The sequence below is a fragment of the Orycteropus afer genome, unplaced genomic scaffold (genome assembly GCF_000298275.1).
Source record: "Orycteropus afer afer isolate SDZICR_OR568_19922 unplaced genomic scaffold, OryAfe1.0 scaffold00013, whole genome shotgun sequence".
Lineage (NCBI taxonomy): Eukaryota > Metazoa > Chordata > Mammalia > Tubulidentata > Orycteropodidae > Orycteropus > Orycteropus afer.
The window spans coordinates 22,775,242-22,791,525 of NW_006921600.1; the positions used below are offsets into that span (position 1 = coordinate 22,775,242).

The window sequence follows — 16,284 nt, forward strand, 5'->3', positions numbered from 1 at the left end:
TACGCCCGTGCTTACCTTGCTCCCGGAGACCCGGTCCCTCTCGGGAGGGTAACAAGGGAGCCGATAGTGATATTCGAGTGATTGGTAATTGTCAGTCTGCTCCTATGACTTATAGAACTAGCTTTATCTTTCCTCAAAGTCATTTGTTATATGCAAGAAAGACTTTACTCAAACACAATGGCATGGCAGTTAAGAGTTTGGATTCTGGACCCAAATTGCCTGGTTTTAATTTTCAGCCTCACTATTTGTGTGACCTTACACAAATTACTTAACCCTTTTATGAATCTTTTTTTTTTTTTTTTTTTCCCAGATATGAAATGGGGAGGCAATAGTCTCTATCTTATAGGATTGTTATCATATAGGATGAAATCAATGAATTCTTGTCGTGCACTTAAAACAGTGCCTGACCAGTGTTTCTACAAGTGTATTTGTATGTTTTGTAAGAACTTCCAGGTATATAGTAGACAGTTGACAAGGGACAGGGTTGTATTCACTTCTTGGCCACAGCCAGCTACCCAGAGAAAGCAAGTAGTTGGACCTGTGGGCTCGGGACCATGGTCGCAGGGGACATCAGGCTCAATTGGCATAACATAACACAAAAGCATTGTTCCACATCCTACTTTGGCGAATAGTGACTGGGATCTTAAAAGCTTGCAAGCAGCCATTTAGATACAGTGATGGGTCTCTCCTCATCCAGAGCAAAGAAGAATGAAGAAAACCAAAGACACGTGGAAATAATTAGTCCAGGGGACTGGTACACTCTGTGATCCTCAGCCTATATGACTATGAGACCAGAAGAACTAGATGGTGCCCAGTTACTACTAACACTTGGAGGGGGATCTATGCAGGAGATCCTGGATAGGGTGGGAAAACAATGTGGAACAAAACTCAAAATCATTTAAAAAAAGGAACAGGTTTGCTGGTGTGATAGAGCCTGGTGGAACCCCTGAGACTATGGCCCCTTAGCTGCCCTTCAGGTCTGGAATTGAACTTACTCCTGTGGCATCCAGCCAAACAAAAGACAGGCATATGAGCTGAACATTTACATTAGATAGATATGTTTCTTGGACACATAAATCATAGGTGAATGGAAGGGCTGTGTATCCACAGGGAGATAGCTCAAGGGGCAGGAGTACATGAGAGGGAAGGACACAGGAAAGAAGTGGATTGGGGAGGACGTGAGAGGGCAGCTGTTGTATTGTGGGAAATTGAAGTCAAATGTCATGAGACAAAGTACATGTGAACTGCTGTATGGAAAATGAATTTGGTTTGTATACTTTCACCCAAATCACCATAAAAATAAAAAAAAACCTGCCTGACATGTAGAGTTATAGAAGTGTTGGTTGTTAACCTTATCGTGTGTCTTGTCTGTATTTCTCTTTCAGCTCACTGCTATGGACAGTGCTATCACCCTGTGGCAATTCCTCCTTCAGCTCCTCCAGGAGCCTCAGAACAAGCATATGATCTGCTGGACCTCTAATAATGGGGAGTTCAAGCTTTTGCAGGCAGAAGAGGTGGCTCGTCTCTGGGGGATTCGCAAAAAGAAGCCAAACATGAATTATGACAAACTTAGTCGAGCCCTCAGATACTATTACGTAAAGGTAATACACATCCCAATTTTGATAACTGTATACAGACCCTTAAAACAAGATTTGTTCCTTTTCTTCTCTTAAGGTTATAATTGCTAACCTCCTAATTTATTTTAATCCAATTTATTTTATAGCTTCAGCAATTTAGAATTAAGGTGCAAGGAGTAAAGATCCCAGCTGTGTTTCTGCAAACTCCCATTACCATGTTTTATGCAAATAACATGTATGCTATATGGTTTGCAAACTGTTCAGTCCTTTTGTGTGTTAGCTTCCTGTGAGTACTATGTGTGTTATCTGTGTGTACATGTTATTTCTGTAGGTGCTTTATATGTAGAAAAATATAGTACACATATTCATTCCTAATTGCAGTGGTCTTTAAAAGACAAAATGAGAACAAAGTTAGAATAAGATAAAAGAAACTTGAGACTTTTGAGGATAAATGATTATTGATGTGTATGGTATAATTTACTTTGAGAATTGTTATATAAATACTTGTTCTTTTAGTTTTATGTAATTTTTAGTTTTAGTGTAACCTAGGGAACACAAATTAATACCTTAAAGAATAACCTTAAAGTTGTTTTCTTAGTTAAAAGTGTACTTTGTATTTAATTGTAATTATTTTTAATACATTTTGGGCACGGAGGTAAAAGTAAATAGTTCAAGAGAATTGAATTAGAATGAGAAACTGAGATCTTAATTTCTTTAACCGTTAAGTGGTTAATCCTATCACTTTTCTTGATGGAGATACAAGGTAAGAATTTGTGAAGAAAGTAGGAACGTTAGCAGAAGTGATATCATAAATTCCTCTTGGATTACCCAGGATGTGTGTACCTTGTCTCTTTGTAATTATTTGAGATTGCAAGTCAGCAATTTCTGACTTAATACACATACTTGGTTGAAAGTGCTAAGCAATTAAAATATTTTAGCTTTTGTATAGTAAGACATAGGGAGCTCTGGTAGCACAGTGCCTAAGGCACTTGACTGCTAACCAGAAGGCTTGTGGTTCAAACCCACCAGCCACTCTTCAGAAGGAAGATGGGGCAATCTACTTCCGTAGTGATACTGCCTCGGAAGCCCAAGGAGGAGTCGCTATGAGTCGAGTCTGACTCGACGGCACATAACAACAACAACATAGTAAGACATTTAAATGTTCTTGCCTTCACTGAAGCTCCATAATGGGAGAGACTGTGTTGGGTATAGCTAGATACATTTAGATGGATTTGAAGCTTTTAAGGAAACTATGCCTGGTTCTCAAAGAGAGAACCTCCTTAAGTAAGCTTTTTTACATGCTGTGGGATGTAAGTTTATAAGAAAGTGTAAGAATGCTTATTTTATTTGCCTATAGAATATCATCAAAAAAGTGAATGGTCAGAAGTTTGTGTACAAGTTTGTCTCTTACCCAGAGATTTTGAACATGGATCCAATGACAGTGGGCAGGATTGAGGGAGACTGTGAAACTTTAAGCTTCAATGAAGTGAGCAGCAGTTCCAAAGATCTGGAGAATGGAGGGAAAGAGAAACCACCACAGCCTGGTGTCAAGTCCTCCAGCCGCAATGATTACATACACTCTGGGTTATATTCGTCATTTACTCTCAATTCTTTGAACTCCTCCAACACGAAGCTTTTCAGATCTATAAAAATTGAGAATCCAGCTGAGAAATTGGCAGAGAAAAAATCTCCTCAGGAGTCAACACCATCTGTCATCAAATTTGTGACAACACCTTCCAAGAAGCCACCACTTGAACCTGTTGCCACCACCATCTCAATTGGCCCAAGTATTTCTCCATCTTCAGAAGAAACCATTCAAGCATTAGAGACTTTGGTTTCCCCAAAACTGCCTTCTCTGGAAGCCCCAGCAGCCACATCCAACATAGCTACCACTTTCACCACCACCCCTCCTGTTGCATCCCTGTCCCCTTCTTTGCAGGGACTTCCTAGAACCCCTTCACCACCGCTGAGTTCTAACCCGGACATCGACACAGACATTGATTCAGTGGCTTCTCAGTCAATGGAACTTCCCGAGAACTTGTCACTGGAGCCTAAAGACCAGGATTCAACTTTGCCAGAAAAGGACAAAACAAATAATTCATCAAGATCCAAGAAACCCAAAGGATTAGAACTGGCACCCACCCTTGTGATCACAGGCAGTGATCCCAGCCCACTGGGAATATTAAGTCCATCTCTGCCTACAGCGTCTCTTACACCTGCACTTTTTTCACAGGTAGCCCTTTCTTTTTAGTGCCACTTTCGTTTGCATTTATTCACTTTCTTAAAGAAATCCAGAATTTATACGCTCAGGTTCTCATTCTGCTACTTAGTTTTGTCTTAGAAGGTTATATTTGACCTCATGAACGTAACCCAGTTTCTCAACTAGGATTGCCAAATAAAAGGTTTGGAGTATTCTGTTAAAAATTTTCCTGTGCTGTATAAATAAATATTTTGGCTTTTCCACATCCTCCTAGAGAAGAGGAGCATTCTTTTCTTTCTTTTTTTGGTTTTATAAAACTAGATAATATCTTATTTAAAAAAAAAATAAAACCTACAGTGATAATCTGAAGTTAAGGAAATAGTAGGTCCTGAGAACCTTAAGAAAAATGACTGGCGTGATGCTAAGTAACAAGTTTATGCAGTTACATTACGTATTTATTAACTTGCTCATTTCATATAACATTTTAATAGATAGATTATGCCCAGACCTTCTCATTATAAAGAAAGAAACCTGTTTGTGACTCGTTACCCATTATTCCTCTATACCTCAATTCAGGTTGGTTCTCCTCTTTGGGAAACACTCTATAAAACTGGGCTAAAAAGTAGTTATTTTGACCTTTATCTCTCTTAGGCTGTAAAAATATTTTGCGTTTCTCCTGCTGATAAATTTTTTTAACTTAGAGATATTTGGAGTGCAGAATAGGATATTTGGGTTTAGGGGGCTGTGTGTATACTGTTGTCAGGATAAAGCGTAATCCTGACAGTCATTGGGTGGCTCTCTTTGTTTTGTGTATTGCAGACGCCCATCTTACTGACTCCGAGTCCCTTGCTCTCCAGTATCCACTTCTGGAGTACCCTCAGCCCTGTTGCTCCCCTAAGTCCAGCCAGACTACAAGGTGCTAACACACTTTTCCAGGTAAATTTCCTAAAAGCCTCTCTCTTGTAATTGGTGTATGTTAAATGAAGAAATAGGTAAAAAGTCATTCTGTATCTTGAGTTTAATCACTCCAAATCCTTTGGATTTATTTTTGAATTTTTAAGTGTTTAGTTTTTAGCTATCAAAAGGCTGGGATATTCATAGCAAAGCTTCCTTCTTATTATTTAATATTACATACCTTTGAGGCAGACCAAGAATTGTTCAATATTACAACAGATTTTTAGCCCACCCAATTTTTTCTGTTATTTTAAACACTAGAAACCCTTTAGTTTTAGAAAAAAAAATCTATATGTACATAGGAGTGTGTGTGTGTGCACGTGCATGTGCACGTGTGTATATTGGAGAACTAGTGGTGCTGTGGTTTTAAAACATTGGGCTGTTAACCAGAAAGTCAGCAGTTTGAACCCACCAACTGTTCCAGGTAAGAATGATGAGGCAGTCTGCTTCTGTAAAGATTTACAGCCTTAGAAACTGTATAGGGGAGTTCTGCTCTGTCCTGTAGGGTCGCTATGAGTTGGAATTGACTTGTGGCAGTGGGTGATAAGGTGTGTGTGTGTATTTGTATATATGTATGTATGTATGTATTTTTTGAGGGACTGCCTCTGCACATAGGTTTCTCCTTTTAATTGAAAAATTGAAAAGAAATACAGAAAAGTCTTAAGACTAGTATGTCAGTATTCCCCTTTTCCTTTCAGAATTGGTATCTGTCAACATTTTGAATATATATATTTTAAAAAATAAATATTATCTCACAATATTATATTATGTCACCAAGATATTAGGAAAGGTCTTGCATTTTTTAACCATTATTTTTCCCCAAAGTAGGTAACCTTTATAACTTGTGATTAATTCATCCAGTTTTTCAGGGGTGACTATCCTTCTTACATTTTGTCATTTAACTTTTCGTTTGTTCTTTGGGAATGGTAAAAGAAAAGAAGAAAAATAAAATCTTTCTGCTTCCTGCATTTGTTTGCAATAAGCCCTAAATTATGGATGAGAAAGAGTGTTGAGAATTTTCCATACTTCGTTGTTAGATGTTTCTTTGCCTCTCACCTGCAGATAATTGAGTTGTGGAGCAATCAGACCTTAAGCAAAACCTGCTGCTCATATAGCTTCACCCCTCAGAATCCATGCTGGGAACCCTTTTTTGGAGTGAGCATCCTATAGCTGTTTGTTGATGCCAATACAGAGAGTTAATAGACATTTCATTCTATACCTTTCTGGACCCCTTCAGAGGATCCGTGATTTGCTTTATATTTGAAGTACACTCTATAGTATATAATCGCCACTTACTGAACTTCATTTGGGAATGACGTGTGAAGTAAACCTATATAGCTTAGAATATAAGGGAAGGTGGTATAGGTTTGGTTTGTTCTTGGTTTCCATTCCATCAAGGTAGGGTGGAGGCTGTTAATATTAAACATGTAAGAGAAATAGCTTTTTTCTTTAATGTTTCTGTTGTGATGTCATCTGCTTCTTTGATTTCTGTACTGACTTTGAAAGGAGCCGGCCCTGTGCACCACTGCGGAAGCCTGTTTTGCCTCAGGGAATATAGTCAGGATGGAAAGTAAAAGTTGGGGTTGAATAATAAGATGATAATGTGTTTTATTTTCCTTCTCAGTTTCCTTCTGTACTGAACAGTCATGGGCCATTCACTCTGTCTAGCCTGGATGGACCTTCTACCCCTGGCCCATTTTCCCCAGACCTGCAGAAAACATAACATATGCACTGTGGAATGAGAGACCCAAGAAACAAAGAAACAGAAGACATTCAACTTGATTACATTTGAAGTGAGCAGTTGATAACTCCACAAAGCTGATAAATGGATTGTTGTGATTTTTGCCATTCCCCAGCGAACCACCTTTTTAGGGTTCCCTTTGAATAGGACTCAAGTTGAACTATGTATAAAAATGCCTTAATTGGAGTCTAAACTCCACCTTTTCTTTCTGTTTTCTTTTTCTTGATATTTTGAGCTTTGTATTAAAGAAATTTTTGGTGGGGCTATGCCATGCAACAGCATTTGAGGACAAAGCTACTTATTCTGGCTGTTGGGACCCTTTGGCCAGGAAAAAAAAAATTATGCTTAAGAGTGTATTATTTCAAGAAATATTAGGTGAAATTGAAATTGGCTGTATCTTCAGGATTTAAGTGTGCTCTGTGAACCCACTAAAAGCTGTTAATAAACAGTGGAGGAAAGGAATCATTCCTATCCACAGAGTAAGACTAGAGGTTTTTTTTTTTTTTTTTTTTTTGCTGTGAACTGTGACATATGTAAGCAACTCCACAAAAAGGCCTCTTGTGTACATTTATTCAGGGTGGGTCTCTTAGCCATATGTATGATCCTCTCTGAACCTGTCAGTAGAGCGTGGGGCTAGTCTGCTGCAGCATAGGGAGATTTTTAAACTTGGGGTTTAAGACAGCGTCTGGAACATCCACCGAGACATGGGACTGCACATCTAGCATGGAAATGTCTGATCTCTGAGTGGTGTAATTAAATAGCCCTGGAATATGGCACAGTAAACATTGGCTTTTTAAGGGAGATGAACCTGGGTTTTTGAAAATTTGCGGTGCCTTTAAGGGAAAAGATTCAATTGAGTAACTTGAAATAGCATGAGAGACTTTTTCCCAGATCGAAGATACTCAGAGCACCCCCTTTTTCTGTTCATTTTACCTCATGTTCTATTGTATATTTATCTTCTTTCTTTTAAAATTAAGGTTCTTAGAGGTTGTGATAGTTTAAAAAATGTCATTAGGAAGATGAAATGCAAAGGGAAGCCTCCCTATCAGTAATGAGGTAGAGATGTGCTTATTTCTTTTAATTAATTTTTAATTAGGGAGGAGCAGAGCTCATTTGAGGATGGTCACATACAGGGATTGGATTGTTTATCTTGGAGTGAACAATGTAGGCCTCATGTCCAAATTACCACTTTTAGAGATTATTACTGTATGGCAACAAGGGCCAAGTGCAGACAGATTTGTTGAGCTCCCAAACTGAATTGAAATCATCCCCACAGTTGAACCTTTTGTTGGTATTTTTGACCTTAAAGCCCAGGATGAAATTTTATTCCACCACCACCACCACCCTGCCCATTAAACTCTGCTTTTAACTGTAGAGATAATTCTTGTCATTGAGTCACATGAACTGAATGGGATGAGGGACTATGGACTTGAAGGTTCAAAATGTGATAAACCAGCATCTTCCAGATGCTTAGTACTCCCTTTAACTTGTTTATAGAAAAGCTCTTGTAAAAGACATCTATGCTAGTGCATTAGTAGTGGAGGGGATAAGTGCAGGGAGCGACCTTTATATGTATAGGGTGGAGGTCTGTTACTGGTCCATTTGTGGTTATCAGCTGAAAGTTCTCTTCCTGAGAAGTGCAATAGTAGTGTTGGAGGGTAGTGTTTCTTAGTAATGGGAACAGGCATATTGAACTTTCTTATGTTGATTTACTTTTCATGAGTGTAATCAGACCTGGACCTCTCTGCAGCACTTTGAAATAGCTTATTAGGTTAATTAACATTTTGTACCTTAAATGATAAGTAAGTATCGATGACTTCAGTTAACTAGAAATTTAAAACTTTCAAAGCACAAATATATTCTGCCTTTTTGAATTAAAGGAGAAAAGCCATTTGCTGATTTTCAGAGATGCTATCTTTGATAATCAGTTGTCTCAGCACAGGGATGCTTGGGAACCAAGTACCATTGAAAGACAGTAAAAGCAACTTGCTAGGAACCCGTTTTGCGTTTTGCGAGTCCCCTGTCTGTAACCTGTCCAGGAAGACTTAGGAGTTTGATGATGATCTGCCTTCTCTTTGAGGTCAAGTTGGGGGTTGGGGAGAGCTTCTGTGTATGTTTGTGTGGATGTGTGTATGTGTGTCTTCCTTTTACTAATGAAAGTTTACAACCTTAACTCAAGGTATGGGCTAGAAAGCTAGATTTACATGCTGTTTTAGAGGTTTAAAAAGGCAGGACTGACTGTTGAATCTTTTACCTGGCACAATTTCTGTTTTTCTCCATGTATTTGTCAGTTAGGCTTGGAGGGAAAAGTAAAATCAAAGGCTTGGAATTTTGGAACTGAAACTCCAGGCTACTGATAGAATCACTTCAGTTCCATTCACACTTTGCATTTTATGATGGGTAGTCTAACAACATGTTTTCATCCTGATCTCAGAATTTCTGTTGTGATTCTGAAGTTCCAAAAAGTAGCTTTGCATCTTTGTAGTGAAGTTAAGCACAGTTGGAAACGATCGTCGACATTTCAGAAAAACAGTCTCCAACCTTTTGAACATCTCTCTTGATCAGTGACAAGTTTTTGAACACAAATGCCCTATTAAAAATCCATACATTTATATGTGAAATTATATACCACGTAACATTAGGAGCTCCAGTGGCATAGTAGGTAAAGCATTTGGCTGCTAACCAGAAGGCTGGCAGTTCAAATCTACCAGCTGCTCTGCAGGAGGAAGATGAGGCAATCTACTTGCATAAAGATTTATAGCCTTGGAAACCCAGTGGGGGGTTGCTTTGAGTTGGAATCCACTTGATGGTTGTGGAATACAAATGTAAGGAGCCCTGTAGTACAAAGGTTGAAGTGCTCCACTGCTAACCTTTCCTAAGGGTGAGTGGTTCAAACCCACCAGCAGCAGCTCTGTGAGAGAAAGACCTCCAATAAAGATTAAAGCCCAGGAAACCCTATGGGGCAGTTCTGGTCTATCACATGGGGTCACTGTGAGTTGGTAGCAACTTGACAAACCACAACATACTAATGTATGTCTTTTATAATGTAATATGTCCATTATAAAACAGAAATCAAGGATGACATAAAAACTAAATACTGCATTCAAATACTTTTTTCCTTCCTGCACTTGATTGTTTGGTGTGCTCTCTGGAAGTATATGCTCTAGTTTAAAGGCCACAGATGCAGGTATTGCTTCTCAATGTAATCTTGAGAGTAAAATAAACTGTTTCTACTTTTGTGGCATATGGAGAAACCCTTTACCTATTTTATCTTCGTGTAAAATCTCTGGAAGAAATCTGGCATTTTTCAGTAGAGCTTGTCATCAACTTTATGAAATTCACATTTATTCTTTTTCGTAAGTTGACAAATAGCAACCTACTACCAAATACTTCCCAGAACTTCATGAATATTATTTTTGACAATAGCCTGTTGCCTCTTTCCTCTTTGTGTTAGGTGTGACTCTATAATTTATTTTTTTATTTTGCTGATATGTTTATAAATTTTTTAAGCATTCTCTTTGTTATATTTTATCAACCCATTTAGAATTATTTCAAGTTGTTTTATGTTAAAAATACGTAACTTCCATTTTCTTGCTGCATTAGTGAAAAAATTTTGTTGGTTTTTTTCTCGGGGGGCTGACATTTTAGCATCTGACGGGATACTTTTTTTGATGGCTCTGTTCCATTTATCACCTCACACTGTTTTTATACAGCACTTACTTACATGCCAAAAATCTAGAATTGTGCCATTGTTAAGTGTGTAAACAAGTGTGGAGATGAGTGCAGGTCTTTTGTGCAAAAGCCGGAGCTCTGAATGAATCATCAAACCAACAGGAAAGTGAAAGACCGCCCATCATGTAGTCTGTTACTGACGGGGTGCCAGAAGAGATTTCTCACACGGAGTGAGGGAGCTGATCATTCCGTCCCTAACAGCATAAGTGAAGTAGAGGTTATCTGTCACTGTGTCTCTTCAGCAGGTGTTCTGACTAGAGGATGGGTTCTGTGGGCAGTATTTTGTTCATTATCTATATGGCTCTGGTTCAACAAATAAGTGTTTTGTTACTGTTTTTAATGCTGCTGGCATTGCCAGAGATAAGGTGCCCTGTTATTCCTCTTACATCATCAGATTTCGAAGTTATAATCTTAGAATCTAGAATTCTTGTAGGCGGTTGTATATTAAGCAAGACAAGAAGGCAGTTTGATTTCATTTATTGTACTTGGTGGAACCTGTTAGTGTAAAAAGTCATGTTTTGACCTGTAAAATGATAAAATCTGAAAGGTGAGTGGTGATGTGCAGTAAATGTTCCATTTGAAGCTGCCGGTTTCTTCAGGCTACTTTTCTGGGGGAAAAATTTTTTGATAAAGTCACAGCCTGCCAGACAGTAGCAATTTCTAGGATGCTGCCATTCACACTCACACCCTGTGAAAGATAGAGATCCAGAGTGGTCTATGTGAGAGGGGAAGTGGCGGCTTTGGGCTCTCTATAGAAACCAGGAAGTCCAAGCTGGTGTTAACATGATTTTAAATGAAACCTTTAACATGCATGAGGGGTACAATCAAACATACTGTATCTCTTCTCGAATCTTTTGGTTTTAATCAAACATTAAGTCACTTGGACTTAAATCTTTATAGAGTATAATACGCAACAGGACGTTTTATAAAGTTTAATATTTTACTTTGAAATATTAGAAGACTAGAATATTTGTTTCCAAGTCATTTTGATATATTGGCTGAATATGTATACGTGTGTGTGCGTGCATTGATGTATTGGCTGAGTGAGTATTTTTCAGAGGGAGCATATGTTACCCATTCTCTAGACTAGGGTGACTCCTAGGCTGTTTCATACTAAAACTTCAAAACAAAACAAAACTGCTGTACTTTGCAGTTGCCATTTCTTAAAGATTAATGCCTTGCACATTTCAGTTTTATTAATACCTAGATCATAGGCCTTAAAGACTGATTGCTTGCCAGTATTTCAGAAAGACAGCACTACATGTGACATATTCTTACACAGTCTTAAACGCTTCTCCTATGCTCATGTATTATTGAACCAGTAAGGATGCCCTCTCTCAAAAATACTACATTTAGTTTTGCTTTTGTGTAAAATCCTTGTTTTGTTGGGTTATAAATTCCTTAGAAAGAAGGTTTCTATTAGAAGTAAAATTTCTAAAATACAGAGCTCTGACGATGGATTGGTAACTAGTGGAAGAGTTCTAACATTGTGGCCTAATTTATCCTTTTAAAAGCTGTACATAATCAGTAGTAGCAGAAACCTCTGAGTATCTTGGGGGCAGATTGTTCCTTCTCAGCTTTGCCTTGTTTTCCATCTCATAAGAGTCCATTCTGGTTCTTACTCCTTCCAAGGATTATGAGCACTGCTAGGACAGGCCTGGGATCTTCTGGACTGGGGTGCCCTGTGGCTGGGCCAGAGTTCTAGCTGACAGAATCAGCCAGGTACACCTGGAGTTCAGGGGCAGGGATGCCGTGGACTGGTGTTCAGTCACTTGGCACTTTCGTGGGCACCATTGTTAGCACTGTTTTGTTTTTAATAACTGGAAGCACTTCATGATTATTTTACTTGTTTAATTTCACCCGAAGGATATTGAAGGTCAGGGAAGTAAGGTCTATTTCTCATTTTTTTTCTGGAACATAAGACTGTTTGGAGAAGGGATAACCGGATTACCTAATGAGCCATGCTTCTAGGCTCTGTGTATTCTTTTGGTCAGGATTTGTTAAAATTTTACAAGCTTATAATAACGTGCTTTGTAGAGACTTAAGAAATTTTTTAAATGATTTGCAATTGATAGAGCATATTCAACTGTGTAAAGTATCCAATTTTAAGTTTCTTTTCTGTTTAAGCATTATCGCTTATTGTCTGTTGCTATGTAGGGGACATGGTCCCTTGTAAGACATTTCATACTTTTTGTTTTTTGGAGCAGTATTACCAGTGGCTTTTATATGTCCATTATACTCATTGCTTATGTGATATAGTAGCATACTAGTGACAGAAGTTAAGATGCACATATGTGAAAATAGAAAAGAAATAATGCAGTGAATTCATGATTACTCAAGGTATGAGGCCTGTCTCTTAGGTTTGGCCATGAATCTCTTGCTAATAACAATCAGATCTGTTTCTTCACTTTTGCCTTCTAGCAGGTTCATTCATCATGTGTAGGGAAGATGAAATACGAAACTTAGTTCAGTCATTTTTCTGGTTAGCTTTGGTTTAAGCATTTGGTTTGAGGTGAATATTCTTGACTAAAATTAGTTTTTAGGATTGTGCCCTTTATTCATAGTAATCTAGTTGGCTTAAAAAAACAACAAAAAGCATATAATTGTGCATTTTGAAAAAGAAACTAATAATTTTCTGTGAGCCATATAGTGGATCTTCTAAAAAGGTTTGTCCCTTTTAAGAGGCAACTGGGAATGATTGCGATTGATGGGAAATAAATGTGGTTAGATTATTTGAAATTTCACCAGCAGGTGGGTTAACCACACTGGCACTGGCAGTTTGTGGATTTTTAAGTGTGGACACCACTTAAAAATTAAATGATGTTAAATAATAATCTCTTGATTTTTGTTCACCCAACCTGTAAGTCCAAAAAAAAAAGCATGTCTGCCATGGGACTATTGCAGTGTGTCCATTTGGGGGTAACACATGAGATAGGCATTGTCTTATATATGTATGTCTTATTTTGGGATATCTGGTAATAAGAACTTGTCAGGGTGCTTTCCTCAAACTCAGCTCAGCTGAGAAGATGGTTACTTCATTGTTTATTTTCCTCCTTGTTTATTTTATTGAGATCTTACAGTACATGGTATCCACTGCTTTAATATAGATAGATTGCTTATATATGATGCAAGTGCACACCTACCCAAAGGAATGAATAACTGTTAAAGTGTTACTAATAACTTGTCTTAATTAATTTCAGTATGATTTACATTAGGGAGACCTTTAAAGTATTAAAATCACCTTTTTGTATTCTTTTCTTTTTTATAAAACAAATTGGTAACTGCGACTAACATTGATTAAAATTCACATTAAATGTTGATGCAACTGGAGAGAAACTGCCATATCTTCTAGCTAAGCAGTTCTGACCTGCTGTTGGGAAACAAAGGGATGTTGCTTTAAGGTCAATGATTGTAGCTAGAGTCTTGAATTCTCCTATTTGTATGATGCAAAGAGACTTTATAGATAGAGTTTAGTTAGGTGAGGTAAAGGTTGCGCTAGCACTTTGAGGGCTTTTGTACTATGCTGCTTTTAAAAGAAAAAAAAAAAGTGTAATTGATTTTCAGTGCATCTCCAAATGCCGTAAGGGGTTGCTCTGAATAACCAACCAGGTGATGTTTTTTCTATCACTTCAAGTTTTATGCAAAAATTTTGTTAAATTCTATAATGGTGATACACATCTTTTTAGCAAGATGATACATTTCAAAAACTATTTTATGTAAACTGACAGAGGAACTTGCTTTGTATAATGTAAACTGGCTCTAAGAAAGCACTGTAGGAAATTTACTAAAGTTCAAAATTATACAAATATGTTAATAGATATATGTGCAACTAGATATGGACAACTGTATTTTTTTAAATAAATATTTTTAACAAAATGATTTTCTGAATTGATTCATTCCCATCTCACTTGTGTCCTATACTACACTGAGGTGATCTCCCTGTGTGTGACTTTTGTATCTGTGTTGCATGTGTGTAAGCAAGAGTTCAGTCTTCCCAGTAGCTATCATTAAAACCTGGCCTTCAAATGTTGTATGAGTATTTACATTAAAATGTTTAAAGCCTACGTTAGGGTAGATGGTAAAGAGGGACAGTTTATAAAGTGACTGCCAACATAAAAAGGAAGACAACTGAAATTTCATCATGTGAAATCTCTTTTCACTGTTACTTAAAAAAATAATTTACATTTTAAGAGGGATTTTAAAAAATTAATAAGTCTTTTATTCTAGCTCCTGTAGGAAGCAACTTTTACTTATTTCAACACTAGCCATTGTTCATGCAGTTTTGAGATAAGAAACTGGAGACTTCCTTTAACAAATGGAATTAGGCCTTTCAGAACTGAATTGATATACTTAATTCTTTCATGACTCACGGGATATATAATGCCCACCTATATTTTCCACCTTTGGGATTTAGTGGGAAGCTCCCATCCATCCCATTTTGAATGCATGCTGCCATCTGGTAGAACCTGTATAACTGCATGAATCTGAAGAAATGGGCTTCATCCCACCAACTCTAGCACCAGAGACCCCTCACGACATACATGTCCCACTAATTCTATTAAAATCCATATTCAAAAAAATTTTTCTTCCATTTACAATGCCTTCCATTACCGAAAACATGGTTTCAACAAAAGATTCAAAGCAGAAAATAATTCAGTCCTGAAAGGGTTATGGAGAAGTGGGGCTAATAGGTGGCAAACTCACATCAGAGAAGTTTGGTCTCAAGGTGAAAATGAGGTTAGAGTGACAAGTTGTTTTGGCACATGGTAGTTCACTAACACTGATGAATGATACTTTTAAAACACGTAGATCACGTCACTTGCCTGCTTAATTCTCTTGAGTAGTCCCACGTCATTCAGAAAAAAAAAAATTCAAACTCCTGTCATGGCTTATAAGAGCTGGCCCTTTGCTACCACTCCAGCCCATTTCTGGCCATTCTCCCCCTTGCTGACGACACTGAAGGCACATCAGTCTGCTTACGGTTTCTCAAAATGTTGAGCTCTGTCGAGTTGACTTTGATTAATAAGAACTCCCTGTGACGGTAGAATTGCCCCATAGGGTTTTCTAGGCTGTAACCTTTACAAGAGCTGATGCCAGGTCTTTGTTTTAGGGGGTGGCTGGGTGGGTTCAAACAGCCAATTTTCTGGTTAGTAGCCAAGTGCTTAACTGTTGTACTACAAAGACTTCTTATTCCTCAAATATTACGAGCATATTCCAGCTAAAATTCATGACTTGGTGTCCACTGCCTGATAGGATCTGCCGTCTGTACTTGGATGGCTTGTTCTTCCGTATTATTTAGGTTTCTGCACAAATGGTATATACCACTTCTGAAAGGTCTGCCATAGCATCTCTTTTCATTTCCTCTGCCCATCTCCCTTCCCTGTTTTATTTTTCTTTATGACAGTTACACCTCATCCCTTGACATGTTATATATTTGATTATCCATTTATTGTCTGTGTATCCTCAACTACAGTGTAATCTCTGACTGCAGGGACTTTTGCCATATCCCTGCTCCTACATCAGTGCCTTAAACATACCAAGTGCTCACTAAAACTTCTCTGATTGACCAAAGGAGTTCTCTGTTGTAAAAGACTGTCACTGTGCCTTCCTCGAATGAATCTGGTGTGCTCATAGGTTAGATTCCCATGTCCAAGTACCAGTAGGAAATCCAGGACAGGATGACTCCATGGCACTCAGAAATGTCAAAATTCTAAAAGGAAGATAAAAAAAATTCCTACTTGTTGCTCTGTAATGGATTTTAAAGTATGGTATATGAACGTAACTGCCTTCTACTTACTCTAATTACAGGCATATGTCAGCAACATTGCAGGTTTGATTTTGGACTACCACAACAAAGCAAATAATCCCAATGAAGCGAGTCACACGATTTTTCTGGTTTCCTGGTGTATGTAAAAGATGTTTACACTAAACTGTAGTCCATTAAGTGTGCAATAGCATTTTGAGAATTACCAAAATATGACACAGACATGAAGAGAGCACACGCTGTTGGAAAAAAAAAAGGCACAACAGACTTGCTCGAAGCAGGGATGTCACAACACTTTGATTTGTTAAAAAAAAAA

General features: G+C 37.9%; 1 protein-coding gene across 1 annotated transcript; it reads left to right on the forward strand.

Annotated features, from left to right (window-relative positions):
• The first annotated feature begins 1,394 nt into the window (after nt 1–1,394).
• ELK4 (ETS transcription factor ELK4) lies at nt 1,395–6,454 on the forward strand. Its single transcript, XM_007953399.1, has 4 exons — nt 1,395–1,601; nt 2,935–3,810; nt 4,597–4,713; nt 6,356–6,454. Exons 1-4 carry the CDS (start codon nt 1,395–1,397, stop codon nt 6,452–6,454), a joined length of 1,299 nt encoding a protein of 432 aa, XP_007951590.1.
• Nucleotides 6,455–16,284: the final 9,830 nt, after the last annotated feature.